General features: G+C 38.4%; 2 protein-coding genes across 3 annotated transcripts in view; one reads left to right on the forward strand and one right to left on the reverse strand.

Moving 5' to 3' along the window:
* The window catches only part of szt2 (SZT2 subunit of KICSTOR complex), a 93,991-nt gene extending 79,682 nt beyond the window's left edge, over positions 1-14,309 (forward strand). Inside the window, exons 65-74 of the mRNA XM_069679394.1 lie at positions 66-146; positions 1,644-1,718; positions 4,241-4,306; positions 7,024-7,237; positions 8,493-8,670; positions 8,764-8,886; positions 9,016-9,532; positions 10,994-11,104; positions 11,609-11,677; positions 11,772-14,309. Coding sequence (XP_069535495.1) covers positions 66-146; positions 1,644-1,718; positions 4,241-4,306; positions 7,024-7,237; positions 8,493-8,670; positions 8,764-8,886; positions 9,016-9,532; positions 10,994-11,104; positions 11,609-11,677; positions 11,772-11,915 — 1,578 coding nt within the window. The 3' untranslated portion in view covers positions 11,916-14,309. The remainder of the gene's footprint in view (positions 1-65; positions 147-1,643; positions 1,719-4,240; positions 4,307-7,023; positions 7,238-8,492; positions 8,671-8,763; positions 8,887-9,015; positions 9,533-10,993; positions 11,105-11,608; positions 11,678-11,771) is intronic.
* A 25-nt stretch (positions 14,310-14,334) lies between these two features.
* hyi (hydroxypyruvate isomerase) lies at positions 14,335-21,236 on the reverse strand. Of its 2 annotated transcripts, XM_069679396.1 has the most exons (8): positions 21,012-21,236; positions 20,739-20,850; positions 18,353-18,467; positions 16,880-16,958; positions 16,373-16,422; positions 16,219-16,288; positions 15,883-16,017; positions 14,335-15,808 (listed from the first exon to the last, which is right to left on the reverse strand). In XM_069679396.1, the coding sequence occupies exons 1-8, from the start codon at positions 21,208-21,210 to the stop codon at positions 15,753-15,755; spliced, it is 816 nt and encodes a 271-aa protein (XP_069535497.1). In that variant the 5' UTR covers positions 21,211-21,236; the 3' UTR covers positions 14,335-15,752. The 2 variants fall into 2 exon arrangements, with proteins under 2 accessions (XP_069535497.1, XP_069535496.1); XM_069679395.1 differs by having other exon boundaries at positions 14,335-16,017.
* Between the last annotated feature and the right edge of the window lie 881 nt (positions 21,237-22,117).

Here is a 22,117-nt window from a genome sequence, read left to right on the forward strand (position 1 = left end):
AACCTTCAAAACCCTATTTTATCCAAGCTGTGATTGTGCGATTGTTTTGTATACTACCTTTGCAGACTACACCTTCTGGCACTGCAGCATACCACCTCCAGAGGGCACTACCAGGGGGTATCGTGTTGATGGAACTGGCTTTTCAGGTGAGATTAGGATCATTTACTAACAGCCATGTGCTATAATTATTTTGTTAAATTGCAGTGTTATTGTACTTTTACACAAAAGATGTATGTGTAAATGTAATGCAAGGCTGTAAGGGCTGTCACACTCAGAGTTTACTGTGATCATGACAACAATGTCACCTTTTGTGCAATCACGGATCCCATTGGCTACAGTCTGCTGACGATATAGCCTTTGGGGACAACGGTGAACATGCTGGGCGTGTAGCCAGCGGTTAGTGATAAACAATTTCCAGTCAAGATTTCCTTTTCCGCGTGCTGCATTATTCGCAGAAAAAGAAAAAGGTTTTCTTGTGATTACCGAGTCTTGCTTTTACCGAAATTCATGATGCAGATTTGTAAAAAGTTAAAATTAAGCTTTGTCAGGTCTGTCCTCAAGAGGAGAAGGAAACAACTTTTAAAATGCTCATTTGTTGAATGGTGGTCGGATCGATCATTTTTGATGCATTTGAGGAAGTCGGAAAATCTGAACACTGGACGACTTTCGTGACACTGCGTCAAGGGAATTTATCACAAGTTGAATTTTAGATCTAGAAGGGATTGTTAGCTGAACTTGCATGCAGATGTTTGTTTATGGAGATTAATAAGAAGGTAAATCGTTGTCAGATGACCCCTGATGAGAGCCAAGATTTCATTACAGCAGAAGCTGCTACTGCAGGCTCCCTCAAAAAATGGAGCTGCATTTCAGTGAAATTTGTAAAATTCCTGTTTGAAGAGCTGCCTCCTCCTCTTCTTGCCAGATCAACAGTCTGTGGATGGAGTTGAGCTCTGTCAGTGTGGAGCACAGTTCATGAATGAATGACAGCAATTTGCACAGCAGACAGTCAAGGTGAAACAAGATCAAACTGCACGCTTTGCTAAACTTTATGGCCAGAATATCGTTAGTGCAAGTTGTGAATCAAACTGCAATCCATTCTTTGGTAATTGCACCCTAAGTTTCCCATTTCATCAATGTATAGTTAATGTACAGTTTATCGGCTCCAAGAGAACTATATCCGGCACTTACTATACTGATCCTCAGATATATACCTAGTCAGACCTTCCTGCTTGATAAAAACCTGTGCCTTTTTAAGCTCCTCACTCGAAGTTTATCAGACAAAAGCTGAGGTCATCACTTACTGTAAGTCATTTCCTTCGACTTAACAAAACCAAGTTCCCTTGAATTAGAAAAAACTAAAGATATTAATGGGACTAGGCTAATGTGTTATTATACAGTATTTCCATGTTGTCAAATACATTATGTGTGAGCCAATAAGGAATTGTCAGCTATTGCAACCTTATAATTTCATTTCATACTGTCCCTCAAATCCTGTAGCTAACCTGATACCATAAAAGTAAACTAACTCTACTGTTAGTAATCTATTTACCATTCTCCCTGTGGCTGACTCTTATATTTATCCATATATACTGTATATCATTTTAATAACCATGTGTGTTCCATGTGAATTCTCCTTCTGCCAGGGGTGCTACTTCTGTGTGAAGCAGTATGCACTGGAGTGTTCCCGAATTCCCATGGGCCAAACAGTGAACTCCCAGGTAAATGCAATGCAGTGCAGATACATAACACTCAGCTCTGCTTTTTCTTCTGTGGGGTTTTGAGGGGACTTGCATGAGAGAGAGAGGACAACAAGTGTAAAATGAAAACAGAATACATAATACATAAGGATTGAATTGCCGCAATTTCCTATGTGAGAAGCAAGCCTACTGATATCCTTTTTCCCAGTGGTTTTACAGTTGGGTCCAGGGATGTTCTGGGTTGTGTAGGAGGTTTGGATTTCAGGGGTCCTTAAGAAAGTTCAAGAGGTTCTGTTTGGGGTTTCAGGGGTCTTGGGAAATGTTCCACACAGGCAGTAAGAGTTTTAGGAATTTCTGGGTTTAAAACAGATTAAACTTGTGTGTGTGTGTGTGTGTGTGTGTGTGTGTGTGTGTGTGTGTGTGTGTGTGTGTGTGTGTGTGTGTGTGTGTGTGTGTGTGTGTGTGTGTGTGTGAGTTTGTGTGAGTGTGAGTGAGTTTGTGTGAGTGTGCCTGTGTGTTTATTGGCAGATTAGGGTTATTTAATTAATTTTTACTTTTGTCTAAAGCCAATTTCAGTGTCAGGAAAATATGGTCAGATGCTGCTTGGGCTAGTTTCTGCACAACAGTTGCTGCTCGTTTGTGTTTGAGTCATAACAAACTACGTTTATTACTACTTCCCTCATTTCCAGGGATTGGCTCACCAGTGTGGGTCACTGGTGTGTTTTGAATAGTTTTATTTAACAAGGGTCATTTACCTCATTTGCCAGCATAGTACTGTTTATCCATGAAGCTTGACCGTGGAGCTCTGATTCCAACCCTCTACACATACTTTCCAGAACTTGTTCTCAGGTCTCCAGGGTTCAACATATTGACTTGTCTCCCTCCGTCTCTCCCTCTCTCAGTCCTTTACTCCTTTTTTTCTGTATATTAAAGCTGAACTGAGGTCAGATCTGCTGGGAATATGAAGTGGTAATATTTGAAGTGGCTGCCTTGCATGTCCTTCAGTGTCTAGATGTTTTTACACTGGAACATTTTCTATATTTTTCCTTTTGTCATATCTTACCAACAACCCATACTACACAATTAGTTAAAGGTGGGAACACAAAAACCAAATGTTTGGTTTTGTGAATTGTCATGCTATTTGTGACCATCAGGTGAGAAGTTTTGATATCTTGTCCATGTTTCCAAGTGAGAGAGCATGTTAAGGTAGGTTGTTCTAAATGGATGTGTGTCTGTGATCCGCAATCACTTATTTTGGAAATTATCAAGTCTCTTTTCAACCATGTCAAACAATATTGACAATTTCTGTAATTTAATAAAACTAAAGTTTCAATACAACATTATTCTTTATAATACATTCTTTAGAGTTGCCTTTGATACAGAATACATTTTGACATCTTATTTTATGCAAAGCAGGAATGAATAATAGCATGTACAACGTTGAATTCCATGTAGTTAGTTCAGTTTCAAATCTATTAGAAATAAATGAGCTTAATACTGTATACTTGTCTAATAAGGATTCCACTCTTATCATTATCTCCTGTTCTAAGTTCTATCATATAGAATATCTGCTGATACCGACCCCTGATATGATGCCTATATTTTGTGCACAATACAGCTGCATAGGGCACAACCTTAGACAATTTTTAAAATAGTTTTTTGGCCATTTATGTTTTTTTCTTATCCTTTTTTTACAAAATAAAGAATAAAATCAATTGTTGCCATCTGTCCAAAGAATCTTTGCATGGAAAGTGTCATTGTCGTCTTCTCTCCATTGCTGCCTGTCTTACCTCAGAGCAATGGCTGTGCTCTGCAAAGGATGAATCACCATGCACCATAAATGACATAAACCAGAAAGCGCACACTCTAAAAGGACTGTTATGAAGGAGTGTGGACCAAAATGTCTCCTGACTTAACAACCCTCAAACGACTTAACATGTTACTTTGCAGTAGGCTGCTAAAGGTTAAGGCTAGTTTTATCATCAATTTAAAAGGTTTCTAGTCAAACATACACAGTGGCTTGGCCATTTGTACCATTTGTATTTAACATGAACTTCCATCCAGTTTATTAAATGCTGACACCACTGCAGATTCAGAACAGTCCACATCAGCAGCAGCCATCTTGGTTTTAACAAAAGTTTCGCAACAGCTCCAAAACCTTCTCATAATAAATATGGGGTTGCTGGACCTGAAACTTTTTGAGTAGGTGGGTGGCCAGACACAACTGCCAGAGCAAATAGAACATTAGCTTGCAGATTAGTCTGGTTCCCAGGCTGTTATGAAGCAGCCATAACATGTAAATGTTTTCATACAGACCTTTACAGCTTCTTTAGCTGTATAACTTTTTTAATAAACACCTTAATTGAAAGATACTTAATATAAAGTGGTTTTAGTTAGAAAAAAGTATTAAAGGTAGTATTAAAAAGGTTTGAGAAAACATATTCTCATTTATTCTTGTAGTATCTCTTCAGTCTTTCTTTCCATCCAACTGTCTGTGTGTCTGTGTGTCTGCCTAGTCCCACCACATGTCATCTCTCCATCAGGGCAGCCTCCTCACCAAACCTCGTTGCAAGCCGTTCCCAGATGCCACCCCAGTATCTGACTGTGCGGTATGTCCCAGATATTCTCAAGGGAGGGGTGTATCACTACAATCAGGCTTCACCCCTCCCTGCCACTCTGCTTGCTGCCATCAGTCCTGGTCTCTTCCTTTTTAAATCTTTATGTTCGAGTTGTTGTCTCTTTCGGGATTATTGGGTTTAAGTGTATTGAAGTGTGCTTTTAAGCTGTAAGAGCTACAGTTGCTTCAACATGCTGCTTGACTTTCAAGCAAGTATCAGGGTAAGCTGGATCTAGGATCTCAAAGACAGGTGTTTAGATATCTTCTTTTTTGTGGATCAGGCTCCCCTGTGATTTCCTTTCCATTCTTTACTTTCAACAGGCTGTTTGTCTCCATGCTTGCTGGTACGGGTGTTGTGGGTGTCTCAGCTTGTGATTTTTCTAAGTGTCCCTGCAACCACTGTTCTCCCCACTGTGATTTCTTTGATAATCTTACTGTATATCCTCTTTCATCTTTGGTAGTGTGGGGATTAACTGGAGCTAGCTGTTTTCTTCCAGGTCTACTGTCACTTCAGATATATCTTTTGGGTTTAAAGGGTCAATAATTGTATAACAAGGCTGAAACTGCTGCTGCTCTGCTCGCTGTAAATGATCACATAGACTGTAAAAATCAGGTTTCATTTCCTTATGCTGAATTGCTTGAAATACTTTTTTTAAATTCTGAAGATTACTTTATTATAATGACCAAATATGAGGTAAAAACAATGTGGAGTCAAAGGTCTTTCCTGTTTAGACTCTTTATGTTCTCACTTGCTTAAGTTAGTGTGAGACAGTGATTGGATATACAATAAGAACATTTTTCTATGATTAAATGTATAGATATGGTGAGTATTTTGTAGACTGATTACAATATTTATAGATTTAATATTGTATTCTTAAAATCTATAATTTTACAACTTATGTATAACGTATTTTAAATCCTTATCGCTTCAAAAACCATTTCCCATCAGGGAAATAAGGACATATACTGTAGTTACACATTTCACATGCAATCAATTGATTGAGATGATGCGGACACATTTTTTCTTTCACCTACAATAAAAGCACTTAAACACCCATGTAAAACAGCATTCAGACGTGATAAATTCCAATATAGACCAAAACTTTATTGACATCAACTGAATTTGTTTATAGAATATTAATGTATTTGATTATTGTTGTCCCTGGTTCGTTGACCATCCGTTTAACAAGATGAAAACATGGACCTTATGACCTAATATCTAAAGTAATGTTCTAAAAAACTAAATATAAAAATTATAATTTTATTGAAAACCCACAAATATTTTTTTTTCAACAAAGTGCATGAGGTAAAGGAGTCATTGATGTGCACACAAAATCACATGAAGGAATATGACAGACAATATTATATGTAAAATTCAATGCTTCACTTTAGTCATAAGGTTTGTAGTATTTGACATTTATGACCTTGGTATTTGTAAAATCCCAGCCACAGTCATTACTAAATGAAGACCTACTACTACTTTAAAAGTATTGTGACACTTTAATCATTTATATCCCAGAAAGACGTTCAAAGGTTTGTCTGAACTTGTATTATTGTCTTTACAGTCAAATAGCTTCAGCTTATTTTGTACCCTGCTGTCAGAATTCTAAGAGCGGGGACTTAGATCACTGAACGAGCAACCCATATGTTTTTTTTTTTATGTCGTTCACACTCACTTTATATGTGTTTAATTATTTCTGTTTTCCAGGACAGCCAGTACTTAATGCCTTACTGAATGTCTGTTTTCAGTCATCTTGCTTTATGTATTCTCCTCTTCTTATGCAACCTCAAATAATTACAGCTTTTACCTCTGAGTGAGGCTGACAGGAGACAAGCTGCTGCTCTGCGACTCAACATAACATTTTTTCCTCATCAAAGTTATGCATGGTTTTTAATTAGCTAGAACATGAACCGATGGGATTACAGGTCAGAAAATAATAAATGTTAGCATGATAGTCAAGACGACACAAAGGGAAATGTACTACCTCTGAGCCACAGAGATGTCGGTTTTCCCCTGGCTCAAAGGATAGCAGGCTACAAGGTCAAAATTAATTTGCTCTCCCACAAGGGACAGAAAAGTTGATCTTTTTATTCCTCTGTGCCAAAAGAATATTCTTCTTTTGTATCTGTGTGGTGGTGATGATGACAGTGATGATGGGAAGTCGCCTATGTAAATGCTAAGGTGTTGAATTGTTTAAGACACTGAAGCAAAGTTGAAAGCTAAAAAACTAGCTAAAATGTGCCATGCAGTTTTTCTTACCTCTTTGATTTGATAAAGCCTATGTGTAAATGGTCCAGATAAAATAAATGCAGGAGTAGCATTTGGCGTGTGCTGTACTACACACACCTCTCATTGCAACCATTTGCATTTTCAATTAATGCTTTTGTCAGCCCCCTTTTGATATTGGATTTAATTAAACAAGACGCTGTTATCAATCTGATTGATATCAAAGCTGCCTATAAAAGGCAGCAGTGCCTGAAGGTGCACAGAACAAAGCAGCTGGGGGCAGCTGGATTGTCAAGGTGTGTCACTTAAAATGCAAAGTAGGTTAACCAGTGGAAGACTACACAGATAATCATTAAGAGACGCTGGTGTGTGCAAGATTCTTCAGCATTGGAGGATTATTTGTTTTTCTATGACATTTTTTGCCCTGTGACTATCTCCTCATCAAGCTTTGTTGGTAATGACTCTCCTCTCGTCTGTTTTAGCTATCCATGCTCTTCACGGAGGAGTGTGATAAGGTGCGGGACCTGATGCATGTTCATTCCTTCAGCTATGACTTCCACCTGCGCGTGGTTCACCAGTACTTGGTCGGCTGCCACATGACGCTTCGTCAGGGCTACCAGCTCACCGACTTTCTGGACGACTTCATCTCCCATCACCCAGACATTCCCAAGTTTGGACGCAATCATGTCTTCCAAGGTGACTTTGTCATAAAGTTATATGGTACTTAAAAAGTAACATCTAGGCTTATATTCCTGCTTGCATGGCCTTCTGGTTGTTGCTACATTTGATCCTAAACCTCTGTAGAACAGCATTTCACAATGTACTGTTATACAACAATACATCATATGTGGATGTCTCATAGACTACATCTAACCACACTTTGTTGGAGTTTTTCTTTTGTTTTTTTTTACTGCGAAAGAACATAAACCGATCAGCCATGACATTATGACCACTGAGATAAAGTGAATACCATTGATTATCTCGTTACAATGGCACCTGTCAGTGAGTGGGATATGTAAGGCAGCATGTGAATCTTGCTTTGGGCAATGTTCTGCTTGGAAAGCTTGGGTCCTGCCATTCATGTGGATGTTACTTTGACACGTAATACCTACCTAAACATTGTTGCAGACCAAGTACACCCCTTCATGGAAACAGTATTCCATAGTTGCAGTGGCCTCTTTTTTATCAGGATAATGTGCACTGCCACACTACAAAAAATGGTTCAGGAATGGTTTGAGGAACACAACAACGAATTCAAGGTGTTGACTTGGCCTCCAAATTCCCCAGATCTCAGTCCAATCAAGCATCTGTGGGATATGCTGGACAAACAAGTATGATCTATGGAGGCCCCACCTCGCAACTTAGAGGACTGAAAGTATCTGCTGCTAACGTCTTGATGCCAGATACCTCAGCACACCTTCAGAGGTCTAGTGGGGTCCATGCCTTTATGGGTCAGGGCTGTTTTGGCGGCAAAGGGGGGACCTACACAATATTGGGCAGGTGGTCATAATGCTATATCTGATTGGTGTATATATACGTATATATATTTAATATAGACTACATGGTTAGCTTAACCATTACTTTATAATGTATAATATACTTTTATGTATTTGTGGAATTGCCTTAACTTGCAGGAGTCTAGCTAGTCATTTCCTCCAGCTCCCTCTAACGCTCACTGGTGGCCAAAAGAGAATTCTCTAAAAATGTACTTTAGGGTAAATCTTTCACTTAATTTCATGATGAGATAAAATGATATGTAACATTTGTGTCCCCCTCTGCATTATATATTTGTGACTCAACCCCTGCTTTGGCCTGACTAGGAAGTATTTTAAATCTAAATATTTGCATCATGTTTTCACATGAAAGGTTTTAAAACACTGTGGGTGGACAAGAAGATCTGGTACGTCTTGTGATTACCTTTCTGAGAGTTTCTGATTGTTGTTAACATTAGGGAGCTTCTCCATTTCCACGGGGATGATTACAGCCCACCAGCTGTACAACTACATCACTGACCACGCCAGCACCTACGGTATGAAGCCACTCCGCATGTCCAAGGGTATGGTCACCACTGAAAACAAGAAAGGGACGCCTGACCTACACGAGTATGCACTAGTGGCTCTTTGGAACAGGTAAAAAGTACATTACAATCCTAGAATACAGGTTCTCCATATGTAAGCTGGTTTATTTCAATATCTTCTCTCTTGTCTTCTTTCTTGCTTTAGTTCTGGCTCTTATAAGGATCTGGAGGGCCTGCACCACCATGATGACTTTGATGTGTCCATGGTTGTGTGCCATAATGCTGCCCCATTTGAGGAACAGTCAGACGGGGAGAGGCATTTGCTGAGGTAATAAGATATGCCATTTAAGCCTTTTTGTCTTTATTGATACTTAATATTAAGAAGATTCATAATGATACTGGATCATCAGGTTGATGTCAACATTTGAGGACAATATTTGTATGCCTTTGGGTGCAGGCTGCGGTTCTTTGTGATCATGACCAGTCAGAGAGAGCTCTTCCCCCGCCTCACTGCTGACATGCGGCGTTTCAAGAAGCTTCCTCAGATCCATCGTGATCCTGGCGAGCTGGGAGGTCGGCCACCCCCAGATCGCGCAGAGGCCTGTGGATCTCATAGCGCAGAACAGGACCTCTGGGAGGAAACATCATCTGAAGCTGCAGCTTCATTGGCCCCTAGTGATAGCAGTGACTTTTTCCCTATAGCAGGGGGTGGACCAGACGCTCAGGGGCTGCTCTACCCATCCCCTCTTTTTCCGCTGCTCAATAATGAGGTAGCATCAGCCCACAGACAGATCCAGGCCAGTGTGGAGCAGGCCATGGGTCATTGCCGCAGGGATAACCTGTGGAGGAGGCTGTTTCATGGGGAGCACCTGGCCCTGGACAAACTAAAGCTGACCAAGCTGTCATTTAGTGAGCTGGAGGAGTTACTGGAGGCTGTGCAAAGCCGCTCTGTCGGGGAGATCGACCCACAACTGGTAAGACTGCCACTTATTAATTGCCATTCTTTTCATCCACATCCAGTAATGTATCGGGGCCTGGCTATTAAAAATGAGGGTATTGTGATTTATTACAAATTGGATCTTTTACTACACTTTCATTTGTATCAAAGTTAAGAGAAATGGGCTCTGTTTCTGAGGGCATCTACGGAATTGAGGTTTCATGTAAGGTTGGATTAGGAAGTTTTCTATAAAAAAAAACAATTTAACTAAAATAATGGAAATACCTTTGCAAACAGTACTACTCAGTTGGGGCAATTAGGTAGTAAACCAGTGAGCATTTTCTGGTCAAACCCTGTACATGGATGTGATCCCTGCTGGACTGTTATTTCAAACCATTCTTTTCTAGACTGTCCCTCTTCATATATTGAATAAATATGTATTTGCTTTTCTTTGCTGGGTTTTTTCTTAGATTGGGTGTAAGATGTTTGAGATCTCACTAATCGAACAGCCATTTGCCAGTATTCAACAGAATATGAGCTACCTATATAGCTGAGTGTAAATGATAAATGGACTGTACTTGTATAGCGCTTTTCTAGTCTTTTGACCATTCAAAGCACTTTTACACTACATGTCACGTTCACACTTTCACACTCACATTCCCACACTGATGGCAAAGGCTACTATGCCAATCTCCAGTCAGGATCTATCAACATTGATACAACAAAGCAATTTGGGGTTCAGTGTCTTGCCCATGGAAACTTGGACATGGACTATAGCAGTCGAATGCAATCGAAACCTTCTGATTGAGAGACAACCGATTCTACCACAGCCGCTCCTGTGTCTAGTTGTAATTCACAGGCTATCTGCATCTGAGACCTTTTCCTCCCCCCAACCCAATGGAGAAGAATAGTTAATTAAAATATCCAATAGCAACATCTCTTAGACCACTGACAAACTCACTGGTTTACTGTTTTCATTTGGACTACTTTCTAGTGGAAAAACAGTGTATGAATTCCTATAACAAAAGTTCATGTTGTTAATGCAATGACCAAAATTGAATACATGGACAGATCTAACCAATACCGAGCATGCACAGATACTACTAGAGAAAAGTGAGAAGATTTGTTTTATAATGTAATTTAAGTGAACTAATCCTTTCAAATTTGTCCAGCTGGAAATAACGAGCACCAAAACACCGCAACACCACGATCATATTATGGCCTCATAAATGTCCACAGAATTCAGTCAACACTTTTGATAGAAACTGGGAATCTAAATGATTTTTATCTTGTTTAATAAAACCTGCACTTGCAAGTCTTATCATCTAAAATAAATGTTGACTGATTGTGTTCAACCTTTTGTTTCTTGTTTGAAAAAATAGAGAGATTAGATTTAAGTTTTACTCAACTAAATGTGCAAGTGGAGATGGAGGAAATACAGTTTATTATAAATGACAGGCCGGCTGTTGTAATGGTAGTGTGTGATGTGTTGCTGCAGGACTGTTTCTTGACCATGAGTCCAGCCTGGTACCAGAGTCTGATCAAAGTGCTGCTAAACCGCTTCCCTCAGAGCTGCAGACACTTTGATGACAACGGCATTCAGTATCTGGTGAGAAGATGCTCTTTATAATTGATGCCTGTTTATTTGAGAGCAAACTATTTTTGATGGATCAACCAAAGGGATTGTGTAACTGTTTTAAACTACTCATGCAGTTTATAACTGAGAAAGCTTAATTAATTTTTTTTAACACCATTTAAAAGGCATGTATGCAGTTAGGGTTTACTGACATCTGATTTTATACCATTTTATTTTGTAGGCAGGTAAAACTTAAAAACAATAGATGCATAAGCCCTGCAAAGGCAGGTGTCTGTTTTCATTTTTTTAACTGATCTCTTAAAGAGACATAACTTTATATTTTTATACATACTCTTTACTTACTTTACTTACATACTTTATACATACTGTTACTTCCTACTGTTACTATACATTACTCAAACAGTGCACATTGTGGGGACTACTGTCAGGTGTGAATTAACACATATTAAGCACTCTGGTGAATATTGATATTGAATGAGATAGCATATTAACGTGAACTTTCTCACTTCAACATAGGCTGTTCTAAACCAGAAGTTCACAGACTGCTTTGTTTTGGTCTTTCTGGACAACCAAGCTGGAAAAACAGTAAGTTATAACTGATACTGATATGGTTTATATATTATACTATATTTATGCAAAGATATAAAAAAAAAAAAAATCCATGTTCTTTCTTCCACAGAGTCTAAAGGTTGTGTTTCGTGAACCACTGCCATCACAGCAGCAGCCCAGCAGCAGCCCTCCTCCTCAGCTGGTGTCAATGTATCATCATCTGGAGTCTGTAATTAACACGGCCTGCTACAACCTCTGGACAGGACTGTTATAGAGCTTTTCATTGCTGGACTTACCTCACCTCATATTCATGTGACCACATGGAAACAGCAGTAGAGGAAAACATTTTTAAAGTTTTGTTTGGTGATAATCCTCTTAACAGTATCCTCACAGATGGAGCAGCAACAAGAAAGTAAGTACATAGAATGCACATAATAGATATTTGTCAGAAAATTAATACCAAACTAAACCCAGAAATCCTGGTCAACTATCAGTATTTTCTTCTCAATTGCTCCCAGGCGTTTACTTTTATTTGGAGTTATTGCAAAAGTAAGCCCAAACAGCACTTAACCTGTTGGAAAAAAAGATCAAGCTTAAACTTAATGGCTCCCAAGTGGTGAGTAAAATATGTGTGCCACCATGATCGTTACGTGGAAAATGTGAAAATATTCCAGCGTTGGCCAGTGATGATCCCACCCTGAACTGCCTCAGTGGAAATAACCTTACAGTATCTCCAGGTACAGAGTACTGTATGCAGCTGCAGCATGAACAATGCAATGTGAGAAATACTACTCACATTTCAGCAGCTTGTCTGTATACATGTTATTAAGAGCAAGTATATAACACGTATGAAGGTAGTTTAATGTTCCTCTCAATTCTGAATCATTTTTTTCTGTGCACTAAAGTGGGGCAAAATATGTAAAATAAAGTGGTCATACTAAAGTTCATTAAGCCAGATTAAATTGGTGAGAACATTTTATAAATCTTGTACAATTTCTTAAGCCACACTACACATGTACACATATAATTAGCTTTCTGGCATTTTAATGTCCACTCTGTACAGATCAATGGACCAGCCACCATGTGGATCTCACACTGAATGTAAGCACAGAACCCCTGGTCGGTTATGTATATTGACAAATCCAGTAGGGCTTATAAAAAAAAAAACGGCATCTTCAAAACAGTGTGTTTGTTCTGCAGCAAGACAGCAGTCTGAATCAAGTTTTTGGGCCATAACATGTAATGCACGTATTTGGTAATATTTAAGGAAGCTCACATATGTTCTTAGTGGATCTTTTAAAGATAACCAGTAAATCACTGATTGTCAAATGTCAATGGATCTGGCATTAACTTTGCTCAACATAGTCGAGGGCAACGAAACTCGGTTAAAAGGTTGTTTTATTTGTATTTGCCAATTTCTGTGCCAATTCTTCAGTGTGTCTTAAGTTAGGGTTGGTCTGCATTGCTATCTTGAGCATTAAGTGATTGTCCCATTAACTGACAAAAGCTTGGCGTAAACTCAATGGCACAGTACTTCTCTAACATTTAAAGGGTGCGTTGTTCAGACAGCAGTGCTACTACTCTTCAGTTAAATATCTGCTTTTGTTCTTAAAATGGTCAATTGAGAACAAGGAGACTTTCGTTTCCCCTGTGTCCTGACTTCTGGTGTTGCCAGCTTTACCTTAAGGAGCTTTGGTGGACTCCTGCTTCTTTTGGTATTGATCATTTCACCCTAAAAGTGTTTTTGTTGTTTTGATTTTCTGAATCTGATGCTTAAGATTTTTGGCAATTACATCCATTGCTTTGTTAATATGTCTAAGGTATCTTGAATCTTGTGCCTTCTAAAAGTATTTTGCTGACTCCTAATACTCCATGAGTGTTTGATATGAGGGAGAGACAGCTGCTATGTAAGTTGGTAGGCTTTTATGCTAGATTTTTAAGTGTCAAAACATATTACTCACTTGAATCCTACTGCCGTATCTGATGCCCTGAAGTGCCTTTCCCTGTTTATTTAATTTTTTTTATTCCCCAAGGTTTGAAGGGATACTGTTGTTGTTCAATCAGCTCTGCGTATATGATCTTTGGAAACACAAAGCCCTGATGTTATGCAAAAGTGCCTTGGTCCATTTTGGGAATGTGAAAGAAATTGCTTTTCATAAGAACAAAGATGGGTCATACTAAGTTTGATGATTTACATAACCGCATGCCAGATGTAATCAGGGCTAAGTCTATCCAGAGTGTGTTACGAGTGATGAGTTTGTGTGTTGTGAGTCGTGAATCAATGTGGCTGGTAATCATACCTCAATTTACAAGAGCGAGCGAAGCCAGCCTGACAACAAACATTTTGGCTTGATATCCATCGCAGCCTTACTTAACGACATACATAACGCCTTAGATTTCTATACATTTTCAATGGAAGAAAATTAAACACGTTTGATCTTCTTAGTTGAGGTACAATGAAGAAATGTTGAGCAAAGCTTAGAAAATTCTGTCTGAATCTTATACACTGGATATTCATCATTGAAAATGTGAACTGTAACAAGTAAGCCCTTGGCATTTTGACACTGTAATATTAACATTGCACTGTCTCTGTTTAATGTATAGTATGTATATACAAAACACTTTTACAGTATGTCAAATGCTAAATAAAGCAAGTGAATAAATAACATTTTAATGTTTTATTTTTCATTCATTTCATTTAAACAATTATAAATACAGAATGTATTTATGACTGATTGAAATCTTGACAATAAATGTCTAAACTTTAAATGCAGTCAATTGGGATAATTGGCTTTTAACAGATAACTCACACTTTTTCTGTCTGCTACAGCATACATGGCCTCTAAATTACCTGTGTTGTCCATTGACAAAATCTGAAACCAAAAATACTTATATTTTATAATTTTTGTTTTTATGATGGCCCCAACTAGTTTTTAGATTGATATGACAGGAAGTTATTTGGTATCCATCCACTATTATAAGCAGGAAAGATTGTCACACTAGGGTCTTGTCCCCAGGTGTAAAAATATATTTAAAAATCAATATTTTCCACTATGTTTTTGCCTATTGTGCTCCAGCAGTCCAGAAACCGATTGCTGACATTACAGTGGCTCCATTTTGATAAACAAACAATATGATGAAAAGGCAAGAGCAAATTTCTCTTTGATTAGGTTGAATGATGTTGTGGTGCTTACTCTTCACTTTGACTAAAACAGGCTGACTGTCCAATATGTCAAAGCTACAGCACTACTTTGTTACTTATTTGTCATTCTCTGCAACATAACATCAGCACTTGAGCAGCCTGGGAGCTAAAGTCAATCAAACACAGACACCAACTCGCCCATGCCAGGTATTTGCATGTATTTTTTAACATTTTGAGCCCCCTCAGATTTATCATGAAGTTGAACTATCGAATTCTGACTTATTAATATGATTTGAAAAATAAATTGTGTCCCTAAGTGTCTTGAGAGAAAACTGTGATGCCAAATCTTAGAGGAAAAATGTGCAGCCGTAACCCTGTTGTCTTTATTTTCAAACAGGTATGCCCTGTTAATTAATGCATTATTTCATCACAATAACAATAACAATAACAATAACAATAACAGGACCCTTCAACTTCAGAACAAAGTCAGGTGTAGGAGAATTAAAAGGGATAATTTTACCTGGCTAGTATCATGTTGGCCTGAATGGACATACCACATAACAATGGCCCAAATTTAAGAACTGGACTTTTTGTTAAACATGAAACAGATACATGTATAAAGGAGAGTACACGATTAAAATCAGCAATTTAATGGAATCTGATCTGTCAACCCTGCAAAAAGGTACAGTTCAACAAGTTTGTGTTGTTGCATTACAGGATCACTTGATTGATTGTCACTGTTAACTCAATACCATGGTAGGCCTACACCAAGCTTACAAATTGATTTAACAACTTACGTGTTAGAATTGTACAGAATGTTGCAAAGCTTTCAACTGAGTAAAACATATGTTATTAAAAAAAATATAACTGATAGATGAAAATTGTTGTTAAGGCAGGATAAGAAGTATAACAAGCCTGCAATTAAGCAGCACACATGACCATAGTATTCTGGTTGGACACCTGTGCTCATCACTTGCTGTGTGTGCAGTAATCTTTGATCCAGCCCAGACCCTCCTTTGTTGAGCCTACAGTAGATAGAGATGATTTTTAACATACATACTTTCTTCTGGGTTCCGTACAGCCAAAAAACAGCACTTACCAAGAGGCTTGTATTCACAGCCGATGTATCCCTGGTAGTTGTGATTTTCTAGTGTGTCAAGCAAGTAACTGTAGTTGAGCTCTCCAGCACTGTCTGGTTCATTCCTACCTGGAACCTGGGCAATCTGAATATGACCTGAAAAAATTTTTAAATTTCCTTCACCTCAGACTGCTTTTCATCGATATTACCTCAAAATTCTGCTTCATATCACGATACAAAGAATAAAAATAAAATCACAACACCTGTTCTTCTCCAATTGTTTCACGAGTTATAGCTTCTATTACCAGTAACTTTATTTACACAGATTTTACAGTATTATCTTCATATCTTGCTCACCGATTATGGGGAAATATTTTTGAATGTTTTGTGTGAGGTTTCCATCCATTATTTGCCAGTGAAAGATGTCCTGAAATAGTTCAGAGATCTGTTATGTCAAGAGATTCACTTTTTTTTCTATATTCAAGTTGAGACAAATTTCCAGAACACATACCATTTGCAGCTTGATATTTGGCTTTCCAACCTTTTCCAGTATTGCAGCAGCTACAGATACAAAAATGAAGATCAGCTAAGACATAACTCACGGCAGATAGCCAGACACAGTGTATGCCAGACAGAGGTTGTGTGTGTGTGTGTTAAAAGTAAGCCTACTACATTATAACTGTAAAGCTGTAAATGAGATATTCTCTAGATAAACAGGCCTCCAATTACCATCATATAATTTGTAGCTCCATGTCACTAATCTTGCAAATAAAAACTTACATTTAAAACAATGTATTTGTTTTTCACATATATCCCACATCTATCTTCACTGAACTTAAATAGAATGTTGCTTTAAAAACAAAAAATAGAACAGCTTCCATACAACTGCCTTGTTGCATTTGTACTTTGACCACAGCAGAAACCAATGAATGTATTGTTCTATTTCATTCACCAAGGGTCTTGTCTTGACAGTTAGTGCTGGATGGAGTGTTGTCTCAACAGGAACATAGTAGCTTACCCTGATGAGGAGAGTCCAGAAAATACCTGGGATCTGTAATCCTTGTGTTGATCGGTTCAATCATACCAGTGATTCCTTCCTGTGCAAAGCAGGGACATTTCAGTACAAATGGAAGTATGAATGAGTGCATCATAAGGTAATAATAACACTCTATCAAAAAATCCTAATTACATAAGCAACTATTTATTGTGGTGCTCGTCTTGTGAAACTTGAGATTGGTATTAATAATAATAATAATAATAATAATAATACATTTTATTTATATAGCGCTTTAAAAGGTACTCAAAGACACTTTACATTAAAAACAGCATAGCAAGACATTAAAAAGCAATATACAGTATAAAACAATCAAGGTGCAATTAAACACACGGTCACAGATTAAAAGCAGATTTAAAAAGATGGGTTTTGAGTCCAGTTTTGAAAGAGGGGAGAGAGGGAGAGTGTCTGAGGTGATGGGGGAGGGAGTTCCAGAGGGAGGGGGCAGCAATAGAGAAGGCTCTGCCCCCCCAGGTCCAATTAAGGTTTTTTTACATCATTATTCTCATTTTCATTATTCTCATTCTAATTGAAAAACTATACTAAATAATATTAAAATGATTATGGTGTGACATTAAATTAATTTCCCTTTGGGGATAAATAAAGTTATTGTTATTGTTATCTTTGCGAGGATCTGTACCTAACAAAGACATTTGTTTCTGTGTATGATGTGTAGGCCAGAACATCTCTGCAGCACAGTGTTTAAATCAAAATTGTATATTACACACATTTAACCATCAACACATATTGTGCCTCCTGCTGGCCACGCCACAACATTTACAGAGTCCGCACCCCTGACACAAGAGGCGTGAGTTTTTGCAGATTATATAACTATGTCATCCCTTAAACATTTATCAAGATTATTAAGTGCACTAATTTATTCAGAAACACAAATGTATTATTGGAATTCTACTTCAGTTCCCTGAGACTGCTTCTTGTAGGAAACTTTTTACTTTGATTTTGGGTGTAATTTTGAATCCAACCCTCAATGGGCTGATGATTTTGGTTTCCACTGACCGTTGTTACATAATTTTATTCTCAACAAATTATACAATGTACATCAGTAAAGATTTTCCACTTGAATTATACGTTCATCAAGATCTGATGTTTGATTTAAGTGTCCCCTTAATTCTTTTGAGCAGTGTAGTATGTATCATGTAGTTTTTTTGAGTTTGTTTGTTTTTAAACGTTATTTCACCAAGGAATAATCTCACTGAGGTACAAAATCTCTTTTACAAGGGAATCCTGGCCATGAGGAATGAGTGTATTAAATCACTGTCAATGTCAGTTAAATTATATTTCATATATCCATTTGTATCAACAGTTTGTTTTAATCAGAGAATATCAATATTTTTCTTTACATTATCTCAACAAATTCAGTTTCGGTACATTCATTAAGCTGAGTTTTTGTTATGTTGGACCTTAAAAGTTATTCACCTTTGAGAGGATATCAGCAGCATAGGTTAGGTTCTGTACAAAAATCGTTTCCATCTCCTTGGCAATGACCGTTCTGTTCAAGCCGACAGGAATCCTTCCTGCCATCAAGTGGATCCTGTTAAATGTGTGGTTGAATCATCAAATTCAAAAGTTGAAACCAGCTTAAACCCTAACCTGTAACTGTATAACATCTTACATAAAATCTGTTTCTGCATCACCAAAGTTCTGAAGACTGTCTAAACAATATGGACTTTGTAAAGAAGCACAGTCCTGTTTGTACGTGTTTACATCAGCCATGATCGATCATTCATACATCAGGGGCAAATGGGTTCCTTTTTACACAAATGAGCCTCATAGAAAGAAAAATGTCCAATTAACAAACAGCAGCGCTAATAGCCACATGCACTAAAGGTGAAATTATTAGCTTCTCCAGAGAGTTGGAAGTAACTGTCTGCAGCACACAATTATTATAGGATGTCAAACTAACAATTTCCAGGGATATTGACAAAAATTCCACTTTTTTGCCTTCAGAATTCAAAATGTCTGCAAGCAGTTTGTAAATAAAATTATGATATTGTTATTATAGTAGTGGTTAAATTGGTTCAGGGCTATCCTGGGCTCAATCCTGGATCATGACCGCACAAGGAGAGGGATCTTGATAAGCTGCTCTTGTTGGTTGCTTTATGCCGGAAGCTGCGTTACAGACAGTATACGACTGGTATTACATCTGTCCAATCCCCGTCCCCTCCCAGCTCATCATCTATACTAGATCGAATTTACCCCCTACAGTTAGGAGCACAGTTCTCACAGTAAATAGTGCTGCTGACAGCTTCCTTCCCCAATCAGATCAAAAACAAGGAGGAAATTGCATTGAGATACAAAATTGTATGGGTGTATTATAAGCGCGATTTCCTTTGTGATTCAGACCTTGAGCAGTGGAAAGTAAAATTTCAAAACATGATGCTTCAAGCTTCCACAATAGATTTGTTGGGAATTTTCCCCTAAGTATTTTACTTTAGTACCGGGAGCTATTTTACCAGAGAAGAGCTCATGGACATCAGGGGAATACTTAGGCGGATATATTTCCTCCGTTTTGTGATCTTGGAGATATTGGTCATTTTCCTCAAAGGTGCCCTCACCCTAGCATAGCTTCAACGTACACTGCATCATTTTGAAAAGGGACTTTCTCCTTTTTGTCTGTTTTTTAACAAACACTAAGGCAAATCAGAAGCTAAGGGTGCTTTAAAGGTACAATTGAAAACTTTTTTATTCAAAGTTTCTTTTAAGTCACTATCTTTCACTGAATGAGTTAACACAAAAGTGAATGAGCCTTTGGCCCACTGATTAAAGCCTTTGCATTTGCAGTATATTGTATTTTTATGGACTGGGTGTCTGTGGCAACATTTGAGGAAAAAACCACACGCTGCGCCCAGTTAGTGACGCATTTTTCATCACCCAGCAAGAGCACAAAACTGAAAATATTCGAAATTGTCATGTTCATTCTTTAACAATGAACATACATACATTTTCACCAATGTTTGTTTTGTTTTCTGGGCCTGCCTAGGCCTCAAAGTATTTTACCTCCACATTTTAAGGCATGCTGAGTCTATTTTTCTTCGGCTGTAGTAATTTATTTGACAAGCAATAGTTCTTTTTTATTAATCTGTAGTTGTTTGACTTGTAAATAGATCAAGCAGTGCTAACTAAACATAAATAAACTGGTAGTCCACCATTATTGTTGCTTTACACACATGCTCATTACACAAAGCAACAATGGGCATACCCAAATCGGTGTTGGGATCATCATCTCCAAAAAGGTCAATTTTCCCTGTCTTGACATCAACAATGAAAATAGAGTTCATCAAATTCATTACCCTGAATTGAGTTTTCAAAAAGCACTGTGTCCAGGATGTACCCCACCCCTCACCCCATGTCAGCTAAGATTAGCTCCAGCCCAACCCTCTTGAATGGGAACACAGTCTACCCACTGTTCTGCAGAGAGGAAAAAATAAATGTATTTGTTATTTGCATTTAAATTGAAGCTTTAACTGTTTGCCACTGGCATTTATTTGAACTAAACATAACTTTTTTTGGACTCTAAGTTTCCCATAGGTGTGAATGTGAGCGCAAATGGTGGTCCGTCTCTGTATGTCAACCCTGTGATTGACTGCCGATCAGTCCAGGATGTACCCTGCATCTTGCCCAATGACAGCTGGGATAGGCTCCAGCCCCCCTGGAACCCTGAACACGATAAGTGGTATAGATAATGGATGGATGGATGTCAAACTTTTTTAGGTCAAAAGGAGCAGAACAAATAAACTAGCGTTGCTATGCCTTCATTATGAGCATAAGCTATTCAGGGATCTGTACTCTGCCAGTGCCTCACCTTTTACATTCCAAAGCTCTTGCATATTTTAAGGCCAGATCCAGACCCTGTTTGAATTCTTCCTCTCTTCCAGGTACTGCTCCAAGACCAAGATCACCTGCCTTTACATCCCCTGCAACACACACACACACACACACACACAGAGCTTATCCACTTCACCATCTTCAGCTGCTAATTATTACTGGCCTTTAAGTATCATTACTGTCACTCTGATATAAAGACTGGCTAACTGAACTTAAGTGTTGGTGCTGGTTTTAACAGGTTTTTGGTTACCAGGCGGGGTGTTGATGAGGATCACTTCAACTCCTGTAGCCTCTCTGGCCCTCTGAAGCTCCTGCAGGTCGGAATCGTAGAGCCAGGCTGCCTCCACAGACTGAAAGCCAGCCGATGCGGCCGCATATATCCTCTGACTGAAGTCTGGATGTTCTGTGAACAGCCAGGAAACATTTGCACAAAGCTTCAGTGGAGCCATCCTGGCTACAATGTAAGCCAACGACCGAGTGTTCAAGTTGTATAATGCACTTTGGTCGTGTAAGCAAGGCGTGAAATTTAGCTAGTGTTAGAGCGGAAAACGAAGAGGAATACTTCAGAATAAAAGTGTAGATGTTAAATGTCAATTATAAATCTGCTGCTATTCAACAGTGTTATGCCACACGTTATTTATAAAATATACAACGACAACAGCTCGTGTTCCACTTATATAACACAAATAATCTATTACTGGAAGAAGAATTTTAACATGTGTTGCTTGACAACATTGTTTTATTTTGAAAATAAATACAGAAGTAGGATGTTAGACGGTGAGAGCTGACAACGTGCAGTTTTGTTATTTTCATATGACTGGTGGCGTGCTGTCCGACCTGTGAAATGCGCATGCGCAAGAAGTGAGTAGTTCAAAACTACTCGCACACAGTATAGTGCTTTTCATATTGTACTTCTCAATTCTCTTAAAATGCATCACATGCGCCTTTTACTTTCTTTTAAGGCCCCCTCCCCTAGGAATCCAATAAGGGGGGGGGGGCTAGAGTCAATGGTAGAGGAGAGGAAAGTGGAAGTGTGTTTTTTTTTTTTACAGAAGCAAGACATCATTTCGTATAAAACTTCACGCGTGAAGTGATATCTGTCTGATAATAGCAGCAGTAGCGGATCACGGCCAAATCCGCTAACAGTAGGCTTATAGCTGTAGTGAGTTTTGGTGGAGTTTGTGTAAGATTGTACTGATAAAATGTGCAAAGTTATCAGGGCCTGAGCAGAAGCAGAAATATAGACTCTGCACTGCAGACTGAGGTTGTAGCCTATAGAGAGGATGATACCCCATCCCATTCACTCCCTTATTCTTTGTGTATCCCCAAAAAGGCAAAAGCAATGGGTGGGATTGG

The sequence above is a fragment of the Semicossyphus pulcher genome, unplaced genomic scaffold (genome assembly GCF_022749685.1).
Source record: "Semicossyphus pulcher isolate SPU_LCO1_2020_fin unplaced genomic scaffold, fSemPul1.0.p SCAF_4, whole genome shotgun sequence".
NCBI classification, from domain to species: domain Eukaryota; kingdom Metazoa; phylum Chordata; class Actinopteri; order Labriformes; family Labridae; genus Semicossyphus; species Semicossyphus pulcher.